This window comes from Vanessa cardui, chromosome 6, assembly GCF_905220365.1.
Source record: "Vanessa cardui chromosome 6, ilVanCard2.1, whole genome shotgun sequence".
Lineage (NCBI taxonomy): Eukaryota > Metazoa > Arthropoda > Insecta > Lepidoptera > Nymphalidae > Vanessa > Vanessa cardui.
Window position 1 is genome coordinate 6,202,530 of NC_061128.1, and position 18,662 is coordinate 6,221,191.

General features: G+C 30.8%; 1 protein-coding gene across 8 annotated transcripts in view; it reads right to left on the reverse strand.

Annotated features, from left to right (window-relative positions):
- The window catches only part of LOC124530166, a 206,892-nt gene that overhangs the window by 109,477 nt on the left and 78,753 nt on the right, over positions 1 to 18,662 (reverse strand). For all 8 annotated transcript variants that reach the window (XM_047104169.1, XM_047104163.1, XM_047104166.1 and 5 more), the window contains one exon: positions 16,601 to 16,709. In XM_047104169.1, the coding sequence (XP_046960125.1) occupies positions 16,601 to 16,709 (109 nt within the window). The remainder of the gene's footprint in view (positions 1 to 16,600; positions 16,710 to 18,662) is intronic.

Here is an 18,662-nt window from a genome sequence, read left to right on the forward strand (position 1 = left end):
AAGGAATCAGATCTAACACCTAAAGGTTGTTTTAATTGTTAAGTATTTCTTAAAAAATGAAAATCGTTACACTTTAGTTGACAGTCGTATTTCATATATGTAAAAAAGTGTATTGAAATGATGTGCTTGCCTTCTTTACTGATGTGGTAAATGGCATGGAACTAATACTTGTTGACTTCCAGGCAGGATGTTATAAATATGTACATATGTCATTTATTTAACTAACATGATTTTGTATTTTTAAATGTTGAAAAAGAGTTTTTACTGATTTTCTTGCTAGTTATTCTCAGTAGAATTTCTATTCCGAAGAGGTGGTAGCTTTACTTCAAAAGTGCATCATCTATTAGATCTGCGAGATGCTTCAACAAGAAAAATTTACAGTTTAATAAATTTGTCACAACAGTCTTGGAAGGCGGGCTTCACTTTGTAGGCGAACGCTTCGATAGACAAAACAAATGTCAAACAATGACTGCAAACAATTGCAAAACATGAACAAATCGTTCTTGTCACGGACAACTTTTATTTATGATCAAATATTAATAACATAATTTAAATAGACAATGAGCAAATTAATAAAAAAAATAATAATGTGAATTATTAAATTTGAAAAGGTTCTATTTGATTTATTTAAAATACTTTTACCGCAGACATATTGAACAAAACGAGATTATCTGAGACACCTTTTCAAACAAAACCCACAACGGAATTAATCCCTTTGAAATTACTTTAGGGAATTAGAGCTTTAAAGTTTATTCAGTACAGCAAGCAAGAAAGTTGCTGTGTGAGAAATATTGTAATATGTAATTGTTTTTGACAGACTCTTTGTTCGTCTAGTGAGAGGTCTAGAGTGAGGCAATAAACAGTGTACCGGTACTTGTGGATGCGCGCATAAGTACTGTGTACTCTGATATGTCCCGCCCAGCTGATGAGTGTATCTTGAGACTTGAGTCAGTGTGTGTATCATCATGACTGTACTGTATGAAAATTATTATTAAAATTAATTACATTTTTTTTATTTCTATTAAGGAAAACTAACTAATTTATCGATATATTGTATTTTTATTTAACGTAGATATTAATATTATGTTATTGAAATGAGCTTTTGGATTACAATTTTCTGACTTTTCAATAACCTTAGATAAAGAAATGAATAGAACAGTCAACCAAAGTGACATTGATCGACATAAATTGAATCGACTTTTCGAAATTGATCGAATAATTTCGTTTATATTAAAACCAAAAAATTTACAAACAGTTGTAAATTTATTATGACATAATTGATGTGATGTCAATATAGAGTAATAAATGATATAATATTATATGAAACAATTATTAACAGAGCTGGAAGTATAATAGTTTCATAGAATGTAATTACTTTAAGCAATTCAATAAAAAAAAAAAATCTACAATAACCAATGTAGTTGGAGAACTATCGGTAAATTTTATTGAATACTACCTGAATCTGCGGATTTGCTAACTTGAGATGTATATATAACTTGCACACAAACCTTTATTCCTAAGCTTACCTTAAGTTTATCACCTGAATTAAAAAAAAAAAAAAAATATATATATATATATATATATATATATAAGTAGTTGAGAGAACTGTTTCTGTAACTGTCTGTTTAACGGACCTTAGGCTTATTTCGTACTAAATTCTATCAAAATCGGATCAGTGATTTAACCACGTATGTAACAGATAGACAGATATACACAACACACTTTTGCATTTAAAAACATGGTTTATTACTTGATTACCTTAGAATTTTGTGATGTATCTCGAAAAGTTCGTTATAAAATTGATGAAACTTATTTTTTTGCAAATAGATGTATACTTAAAGTAGCATGAAAATAAATCTCTAAATCCGGATACGAGACAATTTATACGAATAGATCTCTATATACAGGGCTTGATCGTATTAATGCTCTCTTATTTATTCTCAACCTATTTGTAACATGTTTTTACTCGTATCTATCCATCAAAATTCGTATATATCTGTCCCTTTTTCTCTTACTCATTTGGGGTGTCACGTGACCAATCAGCGAATCCGAAAATTACGCGACAACACAAGAAATTTCGAGCGGCAGCCTTCATTAATGTGAAAAATAAATACAGAGTTGGGGACAGTTATTTTTCGAGATATTTTGTAAATAATTGTTATTTGCATCGTGTGTTCAACGTATCAAGTATTCTGGAGTAAGCAAATAATATATATAAACGCTTACGTAATATACAAGATATTTACACGACTTTGCAAGTGTCTGACACAAGAGAATAAGATAAAGGGAGAAATTTGTTAATCGTATCAGTGTCAGTGGAGTTATCAGTGTAGGAAAAACACTGCTAAAACAGATTCATGTTTACGTTTTGTTTTTAGTGAATGAAACCGAACGTAAGTCGTCGGAGTGATATCTTCAGACCAAACCACGAAAAAGAACAAATAAAAACTTTTTATTTTAGAGATAAATTAGTATTTTAGTTAAATTAGTGTTAGTATTAATCAGGACCAAGTTTATTCGTAAACAATGCGGCCGGAATCGTATTACTTTGCTATTTGCTAATACCAAAGTCTTAAGCTGGCTTAGAGTACAAGTTCCACGCGCTCAGTTCGTCTTATTCTTTGGTCTGTGGCACGGGTAAGTTATCAGTTTCGTGACGAGATATTAATAACAAAGACATATATGTATTCTCATTTATATATAAACACTAATATCGCTTTCGAGACCAGCGATCATTACGTATGATTTCAAAGCTAATGCGTTATCATACATCTAACTTTTTCCTTAACAAATTTGGAATAGCTTAAAACGTTAAAAAATAATTACGCTACTATATCTATTAAGCAAGGCATTTGTTATGATCATGATTAATACTGTTTTACTTTTTTCATTTTCTTTAACAGAATTGTGAGTAATGTGCTTTTTAAGTAATCTATGAATCTTTAGTATTTTCTATTTATCTTCCTGACTATAATAATAATCTATTCCTTGAAAATGTTCTCCATCATATTATACTAACACATACTATAATAACCTACGATTACTCTGAATCTTAAAGCAATAGTAATATTGTGTATTATGAGAATTATTCTTTTGCGTGAATGTAGGAATACAAAGAAATAAAAGTAGTACAACTACAATTTCGTATAATAGCATGTTTATTTCGTTTTCACATGAGTGTGATGCACGCGGCCGGCAATTGGAAACATAATGAGTTCGTCATTATTTTGCATACAGCCGAATTTTATTTCGGATTTAGTCCAAAATAAAAATCAACTAGGTTGTTGGACTGGTACCGAAAGATACAGCAATATCTAGTACTGTTGTATTAAATAGAAAGAGAAACTACTGAGTTTCTTGCCGATTCTTCTTGGTAGAATCTACTTTCCAAATCGGTGGTAGCTTCAGTTAATTGTTAAATATATAAACGTAAGGAAGATAACATCTAAATTTTCAAAGTTATTTTCGTTTTGGCAAATTATAAGGTATGCATTTTTCTCTGGCGCAATCGGGGATGTAAATGAGTTTAATTGTGTTACGAGAAGCATGTCTAAGTGTGTATATACGTAGATAAACGTTACCTAACTCTCGTATCGCAAACCTTGACTATAAATTATGATATTGACTCTTCAATGAATTTCATCTGACGAGGATCAAGCTGAATATGTAAAATTATCATTAAATTTGTTTTGTAATTATTTATTGGTTCATTAATTTATTAACTATGAAATCTTCTTCTTCTTATGGTTTTAATTGCGTGTTGATAATATTGAACTTAGTATTCGAAGTAGAGCTAGTTTCTTTATGTAGATGTACTAAGAAAACATTTTGGTCTAAAGGTTCGAAATTTAATTCCACCTAATTGCGTCACTTTGTGCGATACGTAAATACATTTATAAATTTTATCAAAATGGCTGTTAAAATATACAAACACATTTTTACTTTTTCCGAACGAATCCGCAATGTTTAGTATTAGTAATGAAATGAAAATAGGCGTCGATTTAATTTTAACTTTGATCAAATAATAGAGCAATCGACTAAGTAAACGAATATCGAGTTATTTAGTCTGTTACATGACGCATTGGTTTCGTTTCGTTAGCGATATCATTTCAAGATCAATATTCAATTTCTTAAATATTAATAGCATGAGCCGATTTTTTTTATAAAAAATCCGTTATGATTTCATTTGGAATAATTGTAGCTCTAGATATCCAGAAAAAATGAAGATAATTCTTGATTGTAATTTACCAAATTGTTACGATTTAAGAAGTAATTAATTTTTGTAGGCCAAAATCAAAGTACCTACTGGCTAGGTCGCTATGGTTGTATACAAAAAAGAAAACAAAATTAAAACGTGCGAACAGAAGTTGTCAGTTTACAATTAAATATAATCCTATACCTGTTTGAAAAATTGTAAAAATGTATTTAATAAACGCAAACTTTCGCGGGAGATCCAATAGTTAAGTAAATAGAAAAAAAGTGCAAGTGTTAAAGAGATCGTGTGGCCAATTTTGCTTTCTTTGAAGTGATCCTCTCTTCCGCAGGCCAAGAACACCTATTTTAATTGTTTCCTTATGTAATATAAACATATAAATTGCTTAATTATTACATATATATCATATACATACATATTTATGGGTTGAATTTATAATCATAATTGGTTATATTTAATTAATACCATAATGGCAACTTAATGACACGTAAAAGTGCATTTGAGACTTTATTTTAGTGAAGATTTATATAATGGTACTACAATACAATAAATTCAAAGTAATAAAAATTACAAAAAATATACCATTATCATTGAAAAAGTAATTTTTGAGTTACACCCGAAATGTCACGTACAGTCGGGGTAAGAAAGGGTTCGTCACCTTAAGATCAATTTTCGTGTGCCATTATGATCGATAATCTGCTTTACCGATTGAGAATAACATATTGCGTTGCAATGAAATATTATATTTAAATAATATAATATTCACAGGTGGGCTGAAGCAGTTGAGAGCAAGGGGGAGGCATTAGCAGCCAGCTTGGACATAGCGAAGGCCTTCGATCGTGTATGGCACAAAGCGCTTCTTTCGAAGCTTCCTTCCTATGGGCTTCCCGGGAAATTATGCAATTGGATTACCAGCTTTTTGGCAGATCGGAGCATCAAGGTCGTTGTCGACGGTGCATGCTCTGACTTAAAATTCGTCAATGCTGGTGTTCCACAAGGCTGCGTTCTATCACCCACTCTGTTTCTTCTGCATATCTAATAAATCATAATGATTTGTTGCAAATCGGGAACATTCATTGCTATGCAGACGACAGTACCGTTGACACCTTATACACCGGCCGCGCTAATATTTCTCGGGAAAACGTCGAAGAAAACCGGAACAAACTTGTGTCTGAAATCGAGTCTTCGTTAAACGAAGTCTCAAACTGGGGCCGGCTAAATTTAGTCCATTTCAACCCCAAAAAGACGCAAGTTTGCGCGTTAACCGCTAAAAAAACACCATTTGTCGTATCTCCACGATTTGAGAACATCCCGATAGCCGCTACAGGTAGTATCGGAATACTTGGCGTTGATATTTCGAGCCTCGTTCAGTTCCGCGGTCAATTGGAAGGCAAAGCCAAATTGGCTTCAAAGAAGCTCGGTGTGCTCAGCAAGGCGAGACAGTATTTCACGTCGGCCCATCGCCTAAAACTTTACAAGGCGCAAATTCGGCCTCACATGGAGTACTGCTCTCACCTCTGGGCGGGTGCTCCCCAGTACCAGCTCCTTCCATTTGACCGCATCCAACGTAGAGCGGCTCGAGTTATCGACGATCAAGCCCTTTCCGATCTCCTTGATCCTTTGGCTTTGCGTAGAGATGTTGGATCACTCTGCATCTTCTACCGAATTTTTCACGGGGAATGTTCCGAGGAATTGTTCGGATTAATCCCGGCTGCTGAATTTCACCTTCGCACATCTCGTCAAAATTCTAAGTTTCACCCGCACCATCTTGATGTCCGAAAATCCACAACAGCGCGATTTCTTAGACATTTTCTGCCTCGCACAACCACTCTGTAGAACCAGCTTTCGCCGGCGATTTTTCCGAACCGATACGACATGGGAACCTTCAAGAAAAGAGCCTACTCCTTTCTCAAAGGCCGGCAACGCACCTGCAAGCCCCCTGGTGTTGCAGATGTCCATGGGCGGTGGTAGTCACTTTCCATCAGGTGAGCCTCCTGCTCGTTTGCCACCTATTCCATAAAAAAATGATTTGTAGTTTAGATTCAAAAGATACTAAGATTTTAAGACTTGATAAAGAAATGACAAAAGTTTTCTTACTCTGACATCTTAATCTGACTCTGTACATGGGTCCAAATGTGGGCCGTTGATTATTGCTATCTAGTGAATAAAAAGGAGACGGATGGTGGCTGCACAGACGCTTTGTCTCTTTCTAGATTCCAGTAAATTTTGCCAGGTTATCGCTGAGCTCAAACTATGATATCAACAAGCTTGTCTTTTGTCACCTGCCTATTTAAGTCTACGTTATTGAGAACGCTCTGTATTTTGGCGACATGCCAGCGTGTTGAACGTAAGCGTAAATAGTTCCGTATCACAAAATGATCGTAGATGTTATTTACTATCGCTGTTAATAAATTACAATTATGATTCTGACAAGTATTCAAATTAATATTAGATGATATATTTATCTTCTTTTACACATTTTAAATTGTTTTGTTTTAATCAAGATTGTAAACTTGAAAAGTAATTGCTCAACTAAATTTCATAAAGAATATAAGTTTCTGAATATTATATCATTAAATTATTTTATGTTCGTTCAATGAACTTTTATTCTCTAGACAAAGGTGAGACAGTAAGATTAGTTTCGTTAAGATTTCAATAATTTATTCAATGTTTTCTATGCTATTCAAAGAAGAAATTACGCATACGTTAATAATATGCTTGAAACTTCTAAGGACGTATCATAAAACGTTAATCCTATTTTCAACCGACTTCCAAAAGGAGGAGGTTATCAATTCGTCTGTATTTTTTTTTTTTTTTTTTTTATGTTTGTTACCTCATAACTTTTCACTGGGTGGACCGATTTTGATAATTTTTTTTTGTTTGAAAGGTAGTGCTGTGGTAAGGTGAATAACTGAAAATCACGTTAACCAATTTTGATAATTCTTTTTTATTATAAAATATATACTTCAAGGGTAATTTGGTGAAAGTTTGGTAAGGTTCTGAGCACAGGATCCATGACAAAGTAACGGAACGGAAGGGAACGGAACAATTCTGAGGAGCACGTTAGCGATACTCGGTCGAATCTTTTATTTATAGGTTATTTGGATATTTGAGTCACCTTCCGTAATGTGGTTATGTTTATGTAATTATCATAGTCGAATATTATAATCAACTAGCTACCCACCCCGGCTTCGCACGGGTGCAATACTGATACTAAATATACTACAGAATTTGTTTATATACGACATCACATCGCAAACTTCTAAAATTATCAGGGTTTCTTTACTATATTGTTCATGTATTATATACACAAACCTTCCCCTTGAATCACACTATCTTTTAAAAAAAACCGCATCAGAATCCGTTGCGTAGATTTAAAGATATAGGGACAGAGAAAGCGACTTTGTTTTATACTATGTAGTGATGGAACTCCTGTACGGCTCGCAGTTAGGGTGCGATATGGGGCAGAATTTCTTAGTATCTTTAATCAAATTTTGTGTATGTGATGTGATGTCATATGATGTACGAAATATAGTTGGTCTTTTTCAAAGTTTTTTTGCTGAGTTCGATTACAGCTCTTTCGAGGGATCCTTGTAGTTTACGCCGCGTGACGTATTAAATCCGCATTTTCGAAAGTCTATTTTTGCTTTATTAGCAAGTTTCCTTTGAAATTGTCCTCGAAGTAGTTTCTGACTCATATAAACGGAACGCTTATCTATAATCTATCCATATTTAAAAAAATTAGTTAGTCAACAACAGCTTCACTTAAAATCAAAAAATAAATAAAATTTTAACAAAAAGAAAAACCGACTTCAAACAAAACACTATTTTAAAACAAATGAATATGCACGAAAAAGTAATAAAAATAATTGCGTATTCAACATATTTTTTAGAGTCTTCCTAAGTTAAATGAAATGAAAAATATTAGACTACTTAAAAGTCGATTAACGATTATATCATGTAGTTATAATTATTGTTATATTTGGAGTCGGTGTCAGCCAATAAAACCCTACAGTATATCTATCAAAAAACAATACGAGAATACTTTAACAAATATGTTTTTTACAAATTACCTTTTACACAATAATATACTGGATCAATCAAGGGGCTCGTATCGCTTCTTTCTTTTGATTGTTGGGGCAAGGGCACCGTGGCTGACACCGGCTCCAAATATACCAATAACTATAACTACATGATATAATCGTTAATCGACTTTTAAGTAGTCTAATATTTTTCATTTCATTTAACTTAGGAAGACTCTAAAAAATATGTTGAATACGCAATTATTTTTATTACTTTTTCGTGCATATTCATTTGTTTTAAAATAGTGTTTTGTTTGAAGTCGGTTTTTCTTTTTGTTAAAATTTTATTTATATGGTATGTGGTTTACTCTCAAGATCACGTTCAAGTGGACCCATTGACAAGGTTATAACCAACTCGCGCGACAGCTGTTCAAATTTCTAATAAAATCTCGTCTCAGGCAACATAAGTGTGAGATATAACAGCTCAAAGCGATTCAGGGATTTTGTTTTAATAATCGATATTGGAACATGAATTGATAAAATTGTACTTTTTATTTATTTCTCTGAATTTTTTACTTAGGTTAGGTCGGAAGTTATACAAATCATACAATCTATACAAGATTAGACTAATCGATAACGAACCTCTGTGAAATTATTTCACTAAAATTTAATGAAAATAGATATATAATAAAATACATAGATAAAAACTTTATTGCACTTAATATCATATAAAATAACAGTAGGTACATACAAAATGGTTAATTACAGAGAATTGAATAGATTAGAAAATACAACAGGTCATCAGAAAATTAGTAAAAATACTACCGTCATTGATGTAACCATTTCGCGGGTATTTTTTTGTAAGCTTTATTCAGGTAGTAGGTTCGATAGTTTCTTTGTCATTAATAGTATGTGAGATTGAGCTGACACCGCTGCTTGTATCTATTTTATTTTAATCATTTTCGCAAACCGTCTTAAACTACAAAATTTTATTCGTAAGCAAAGATTATGAGATTTTAAGATTTTTAATTAAAATATATTATTTCGAGGATAATGAAACCACCTGGGTTACCTTAATTAAACTTGTATTAAACTAATATATAATTAATTAAATTTAAAAACTCTTTATAAGTGTAGTTTTGTCTACTCTTTAAGGTGCACCTTTGTTAAAGTGACAAAGTAATGACTACTAATTTGTGAATTATATATACATATTTTTGAATATTGAGCGTCATATTTTTAAATATTCGGCGAATATTTTAACCAGATAACAACGAAAAGTCACTTATATTTAACGAATAGTAGTGGAATATTTATATTTTCGCAAATTTTTGTCATAAAATACAAACGTATATCTATTCCTCTATTTGATTTTTTTTTTAGTTTAGAACTATTATCAATATTAATAATATCCTAAAACACATTTACGAGACGAGAATATCCTAAAACACATTTACGAGAGATAATATAACATGCTCATATTCCTTTACGCAAAGAAAGGTTTATAAAATTCTCATTTCGCCATTTTTTCAAAGAATAACTCCAAAAGGCTCGGCGTCGGCCGCCGTCCTCTTGAGATATTAAGTGTAGTTGAAACAATTCTAGTGTCCGATACCATTACCTACAATTTTATTTTCATAACTTTTTAGGATCATGGGTTAATAAAATCCTTTTCAATGTCATATTGGTTAAAATTATATTAAACGTGTTCGAACCTTTTTAAACGTCTAATATATATCTTACGAGCCGAGATGGCCCAGTGGTTAGAACGCGTGCATCTTAATCGATGATTTCGGGTTCAAACCCAGGCAAGAACCACTATAAGTACATATTATGTGTTTAATTTGTGTTTATAATTCATCTCGTACTCGGCGGTGAAGGAAAACATCGTGAGGAAACCTGCATGTGTCTAATTTCATAGAAATTCTGCCACATGTGCAAGTCTTCTATAAAATAAGGCTGATGGGAGTTGTGTTTATATGTCATTATTGTTAAAGAAATCTTATACATTGGTTTTAATAACCAACCGGAAAATAATATTGAAATAAGTAATCTAAAGTTTGCGTTTAGAATTCGTTACGATGAAGTGAAACGCCGTGAAGAAGTCTGCTTGTGTCGGATGGATTTGCCACATGTATACGCATTGAAGCAGCGAGCTGGAATGAGCTCAGATCCTTTACCTTAAACGGAGAGGAGGTTTTAGAGAAAGACAAGCTTCTTTCATATAATAGTGGAGTCCTAGAATTTTAGTTTCCTATTTGAATTGTTTTCCAAAATAAGTCTGTTATTTTCGAGAAAGAGTTAATATTTGAAGAAGTATCACGATCGAATTGGTCCCGCACTGCGACTGTTTACGAATTTAGGCCTTGACCTCATACATAATGCAGGACCTTACAAGTCCGACTACCATGAGAGCCATAAACATTTCAGCTATTCAGGACACCCGAAAAACTGAAAGAATTTATAAATTTAAAAATTCAGGAGCCTTTGTAAACAACAACAGTGAAAATAAGGAGAATCGTCCAGGCACGTTGTTACAAATAGCCCGTCCATCGAATACAAAATAAATTCATTTGCGAATATTCAGTTTCACGACTTGTATGTAACTTCTCGGTTCGTTTCCTCGATATATGCATGTGGATGTGAATAAAACTTCATGTTTAGTGCCACTCGTAAAAGCGTAATATTTTTTATTCAAAAGAGTTACTACTCTGAAATAATGTGGCGGTACTTGACTTATTTGCGAAGGACGAATACTTAACTAGACTTTCATTCGAATTAATTCTAAGTACACGTATACTTTATTTCGTGTAATTTTTTAAGATAATCTACTCCAAGTCAATTATTTTAAGTCGACCTTTTAAAGCCTGAGATTTTTTTTTGTTATTTACGAATTAATTAAATTATTTGCTACACGTAAAATTTATACCGTGTACCATACGTTCCTAACTGCTAAACTTTTAATTACAACTGCTGTGACTACTTATATATTTATGTAGGGACCGGTAGTTAATGGACTACCCTGTAACAGCCTGTTCTACTCGTACTAGCTCTAAAGGTCTTTTGCATCTGAAAGAAATTGCATAACTTAAGTGCCTTTCAAGATAGTATATTTTTTTAATTTATTAAATATTCATCCAGACTTCGTACGAGTAGAAAAGATTTTATTTCGAGTTTTTTAAGCCTGTAGTGTACTAATATAATATTTATCAGTCAATACACTTCGAGATTATTTACACATGAATCTAAATATATTTTTGTATTCTAAGTATACCGAATTTCATAAATAGGATTCAATTAGATAATTAATTACAATTTAATTTATTTCTATTACGGACAGATACATATATTATGATGTCGCAACTTTCTGTAGACTTTTTCGAGATCTACAAATCTCAGATTAAGTTATTTGTTTAATTTTTTTGACCGACAAATTTCTCTCTTGCTACTTTCATATAAAACAAATAAATAACATGATATACAGAATTGAAAGTATAAATTAAAATGGCATATAACCTCCATATTAGTCGTAAGTACTATTCGATGAAACCGGAAAAAATAACAAAATAAAATCACCTCTTAATCAACTACACTAGTAATATAATACATATATATATTCCTAAATTTTTAATGATTGACCAGTAGTAAAAGAGTGATACATACTGTGAAATATTGTCTTATATAAAATTCGTTAGTCGGTTTTTTACTATTTATAAGTATAAATATGTACTATTAATTACATATATATTTTTAGCCTTTAGTCAATTCATGTTTTTTATTTTAATTTTAAAAGGAAAATATTGAAAAAAGCTTTAGAAAATATTTACATTAGATCGCGAACAAATAAGGAGAAAAATTCGAATATTTTCAATTAAAATATTGAATGTTTTTTCGTTACTAATATTTTTCATCCTCTAAAATACATCCATTAGTCACCGAATTTATAAAATATCAAAGGTAAGAATTCATAAAAATATTTTTTTAATAAAGTTCAGTCCGAAAATGAAAATTATTTACATGAAAAAAATTTATACTCTAATGAGAATAGGATCCGTGTCAAGTTATTTACAATGTATAAAGCTCTCGTTGAAGGCTTTGAGATAGTAAAAAATATAAAGAGAACATAAATAAAATTATTGTGACTTATCAAGACTTTGTATTGGTGTTTTGGTTGTTAACACATATAAGGCTGGATAATTTATTTGTTTGAACGTTCGATAACCGTTTGAGCAATAGAACAGTTTTATATTTTCCGACTTAACTTTTAGCTTTGTAATCAATATCGGCCACCTTCGGCAAGAACAAATATTTTCAACCAAATATACTATATAATAGACCTATATCATCGGTCAAAATGAGCTGAAGTTTCAGCGAAAGTTGAAAGTTTTTAGTAAGCGCCAAATTTGAATGATTTTCTACGATAACGCTAAAGCGCTTGGAACAGGTGACACGCGAGGTGCAAGAGTCACACTTAGTTGCGCCAAAATAAAAATAGTTTGTTTACGAATCTATCAAATTAATTTTTCATTTAATAAGATTTTTTGTCAAAACTAAGGATTACAATACCTTTTAGCGAACTTCATTCATAAGATTTATCATCAATGAAAATATTGTGATTGTGATTGTGATGGTTACCGTTATTTATAGAATAAAGTTCCTTTTTAGCTAATATTATAATTCATATTTTGACGAGTTAAAGGTGACTTCAGCTGTCTCGAAAACATAAAAAAATATATAAGATTATTTCCTTTTATCGAATCTTAAGTTGGATTTCTGAGAATTATTACTTTCGGCTTTATCATCGACTAAAGGTTGTAGATTAAACGGATTCGGCTAGATAGATCTACATAGTTTTGCGTACTCTTGATAGCCCGTGTATCGAGTAAAGTATAGGCTATGCAGCTTCACAACTTATAAGTACCATTCTAAGAAGCTTATCAGTAACATTAAAAGTGAAACAATCCAAAAAACTATTCACAAATTTTCGTAATAAGTTATCAGAAGTGATTATAATTTTATAAAAATAAATATACCTATTGCTCAATTTTTCTGCTGCTTTGAAAGGCGAATGAGCCTAGTAATATAGTGTAACAATGCACATCGAAAATATTCTCTCGTTCGTAAAAATATTAATCGTCTGTCACATTCACAATAAGACTTATCTTATTGTGAATGTGACAGACGATTAATATTGTTTATAGGGGGTATATAGATACTCTATAGGCTGTAGTGACCATTTAACATGAGATAGCCTAGTGATTTCAAAACTTTCAGCTTTAAAGGACAGATGATAGAATAAAATGTTGCCATAAAATATAATTTGCCTTAATATAAGTAAAGACACGACTTTGTTCTATCAAAATATAGGGTGGGCCAAAAATTTTTACAAATAGCAACATTTGATTTTTCAAAAACAATGACAGTCACTCCATGCAATTTTTTTACGATGGAGCGCTTCACGGGGCAATACTGTGCCGAGTGTACTATAGTAAACCAACGACCATATCCCAATTAAAAGAAAACATCCACCAGGAGATAACAGCGATTCCTCACAGCACGTGTCAACGAGTTTTCCAAAATTTATGTAGTCGATTCCAGGAGTGCCAACGACAAGAAGGAGCACATCTCAACGTTATAATTTTTAAAAAATAAATTTTAATAAATTTTTATTACGTTAAATATATCATCAACAAAATAACATGTGAACTTTTATTGCTACTCATGTTTTAAAAGTGCAAAAATTTGTAGCCCACCCTATACTAAAGAATATAATATTAAAAAAATAAACAAATCGAAAGTGTTGCTCTTAGTCTCAGCTTCATCACTCCCATAGCTAGTTACGTGTACTTCGCCTCGTTATGAGCAATTACCAGTTCTCGAGATTATCTCTGTATCTGACGAGTGTAATTGCCTTAAGCGCTTAGGACTGCACTTCCCTAGCTTGCAGACTTTTTGCCCTTAATTCTACGAAGATTGCAAGTTAAAAGGCTATTAAGTAAATACGTATTCAATTGCTTTGTGTAGAATAATAGCTCTATTTCTGCCACTATAGCGTTTATATACAGATAATCGCGAGTTATCACATCATATGGAAATAGGACTTGAAAGTCTATAATGTAATAATTGATTATTCTTTTATATGCATATATATAAAAGAGTAATTAATTGCAAATAAATATTGAAAACTGTTGTATTTAAGTGAAACAAATATATATATTACCTACCTACCTTTAAAGAAAATAATAACTTAGCAAACTATATTCCAAATTTTTTTTAATATACAAATATTAAGTATGAAATATTTCATGAGAACCAGTTCACTAAGCCAAAAACATGTTTATAATTTCAGACAAATTTTCATTATGGCTCATTCAGCTGCTTCGGTAATATTTTTAACTGTATTAATAATACATAAAGTTCATGTCTATGATGCTCAAAATACATATATCGTTATAGTGACACGCTGTTTTAAGTTTGTCTAGAATTTACTTATAGTATTGGATATACAATGGACGTGACAAATAAATATTTTTCGCACATCTACTAACGAGTCGTATTTATATTTCCCTAATAAAGTATAAATTCAGTGAAATATATACATTTTAACGATGTTTCTCCGTAAAAATATACAAGCTAAGACGGAATAGTGAAAAAGTCGTTAAAACTATTTATACGAAATAAGTTACAACGTCATAAAGTTATAAAAAATATTTAAGCGGCTTATACGAAATCTTATGACAAAAAAGTAAATTTACATTTAAATAAATTAAATTACTTATCTTCTTTCATACGACTTGTACATTTTCATATTTAAAGTTAAAATACATTAACTGATTAAATTGAATTTACAGAACAATTTTCTATTGAAGACAAAAATTACATTGAGTTTCTTCATGTTGCTTTTAAATTAAACAATTTTTATTTGATACTCGTTTGACATAAAAGACAGTTAAGATGATGTTTTGGGATGGTTCCTCTTTTGTTTAATATCAAATATAATGGAAAGTGCTCGCTCGTGTTCGTGCATGTGTCATATTTGTATTATGACATTTGATTGAAACAAAATTGTAATATAGTCTGTCTGTAGCTATTTTTATAACGTAAAAGTAGAAAATTATCTCTTATTTTATTTGGTTTGATTCCAATTTAATTTGTCATTTTTGTTATGTAAGTATGTTATGCCATTTAGAGTATATGTATAAAATGAAATTTGATTACATATAAATGAAGTAAGCATATGTTTGTTTAATTTTAGTATTTAATACGTTTTCTTTATTTTCTACTACAATAGTAATGCACGAAATACAGGATACTATTATTGGCTTAATTATTAAATATATTATTTATAGATCTTAAATATTAATTATTTCATAAATATACCAATTATATTATAACCGATCGTATAAACGTACGTAATTAGTTTTGATTAATTAGGGAAAATACCGGTATCATTCCTGTCATCGTTCTACGTGGGTATGAATTGTATAGTAGCTTTTTTACAATTCAATTCAATTCTTAACTTAATATCGATTTTTCAAGTACAATATTTGTCGAGTTATCGATATATAATAATATTAGTTGTCGCCCGCGGCGTCGCTTGCGTTTTAGGGGTTGGTAGTATATGTAGGGGTAGTAATGTTAGTCAAGGAAATGTAGCCTACTTGTATGTCCTTTCTTGGACCTCAAGTTTGCTTCATACCAAATTTCATCAAATACGGTTCAGTGGTTTGGTAGTGAAAGAGCTACAGACAGACAGACATATAGAGTTACATTCACATTTATAATATTATTTAGTACAGAAGTTAAGATTCATATTATAATTATATATTTTTAATATCCATGAAGGTTTGCTTTGTTTATTTTTAATGAAATCAAATAATTACCAACAAGATGAGTGACTATTCATTCTCATTATAATATGTTAATTATAATAAAGCAACCAGATTATTGCAACAACTACCTTTGTATATTGTATTATGTTTGCTTTTATTTCCATCTCTTTGTGTAATTCTTTTCAGTCGAGTCTACCCTTAGGCAAATGATAAATAAATATATTGATGTGAATTTTGCTGTATAAAATGGATTTTTTAAACTATACAGATAATAAATTATAATATGATATTTGCGAACTTTTTTTTAATTGGTTTAATTACTGTATTACCAATGACGTAAAATAAAGATATAATGAATAATATAATAATTACTAATAATTAACTATTACTGCGTGATCAATAACGTAAAATTAAGTTTTTATAATTAGGATAAAGAAATAGCATAAGTTTAAGTGTTTAATTATTAAAGCTTTCTGTACACGAGTTTCAATGTACTCAATATTTACTAATTAATGTATAATTATGCGACTTACCTCTCTTTTCTCAGATCGCTGTTCCGTTTCCGAAAAGTCGAGACGAGCAGTTGTAGTTCTGACGAGTGACGTTCGTAAAGTTGTGACAGCTGCGTCGTGAAGTCCGTGACTGAAACAAACTTTTCCTATCAATATGTTATTACCAGTGAATTCATCCTAATGACTTCCAAACTTTTTTAATATCATTTAAAATTATGCTCAAAAGAGTTTTTATTCGGCCTCAGTTGTCAATATATCGAAAACATTATATAAATAACAAAAATATGTGATAGAAAACATCGATCTTCATCATAAAGAACACGGTTCCAAATTTGGAAAGACGACATATTTGAGCTTACAAAGCGCTTGCTTTTATTAGGATTAAATTCGATCCTTTAGTAGATATATTAGGATAACAATATATATGATAGTTAGAGGTATTATATATATATATATATATATATACCTAAAATGTATTTCAACTAATATATTAACTAAAGGATAGTATAGGATAATCCTTAACTATAGCAGATATAGATAATTTGTATGAGTTAAGAATTTTTTATTTTTTGGCCAATAGATTTGATTTTGTTTTATGATTGTATATATATATTCTCTTTCACCTGAAATATGATAGTTTGACTCCAAGGAAAAAAGTATGGCCCATACTTTTTTCACTAATCTAATTAGATTGTATGAATTTTCTACTCATTTCGAGTGGGTGAAGCCACAGTTTCAGATAGTTGTACACATTTATTATAAAGTCAATAATAAGTATTACTCTGGATGAAAATTCAATAATTGCATGTCATGTAATTCTACAACTGTGCATGATAATTGTAATAATAGTCAATTTATGTTCTAAGCTCAAGAACTCAAATATTACCTTTACAAAACTAATTAGTACATTCCCTAATTAAATATTAATAAGTTACTAATATTATTCTTCAATAAAAATTACCTTTGTAAAGTTAACGATGGTAACATTATGTTCAATAAATGAAATCGTGCCGAATTTTTTAATAACATTTACCCTAAAAGAATAAGCAGTTCATTAAAGATTCGCGCTGCGGCGCCTGAAAGCCTCATTACCAGTTTTTATACCACAGCTTAGGCAACGTAAAACTTTGTACCGCCTTAATTAATCACCTTACGAGTAGACATAATTTAACATCATATTATTTCTGAAAGGTTTCCAAGGATTTAAAAAGTATAATAAAAAGTTTTCAATATGAGCGAATTAAATGGTGGTTGGCAATCCACCGGCTTATTGTCTAAATATAGATATATGAAATAGTTTTATTATGGTCGTGCCTATGTATAGTTGGCAATAGAATGCTACCGATACATATGCCCGACCACAATATTTATTAAATATCAAACGCATTCATGATATACAGACACGAACAAAGGGTAGTTTTTAATTTGAACAATTGTTAAGTGTGTTTAAATGAGCGAACCCTTCCGGTCTTATATATATTAGTAGAAATCATAAATGAGACCATTGGTATTCAAATTTGTACAACTATATATATATATATATATATATATATGTATAAACTTCTAAGAAGTGAAGGCACTGAAACAGGAAGTAGAATATATTAATTTCAAAATCAAGATTTATCTTTCCGCAATATGGTCTGTTTATTATTAACACATTATAAATGTCCCAACTAAAGCTACCTTTTTTATTATGACTGTATTCTATTAGTCACATAATTCTCGATGTCGTTTTCTTTACCGCCACACATGAGGTGAATTATGAACACAAATTAAACACATGAAAATTCAGTGGCACTTAACGGTGCCTGAACTCGCAATCTCGAGTTCTAAGTAATAAGTCTTCTCATCCGTAATAATATGTTAACATTGTAACGCATGATATAATAAGATATAACAATATTTATTACAAGGTTTTTATATAATTTGCAACGTTTGTTTAATAATCCATGCATGTCGAATCTTGCAAGCTGAAATAAAATCACATCCTCCTTTCTGGCGGAGTTCAAATTTACATATTGATTCTGTTCTGAAGAGAATGCATTTTTATGGTAAGCATGACCTGATTTTACACCTAATATTG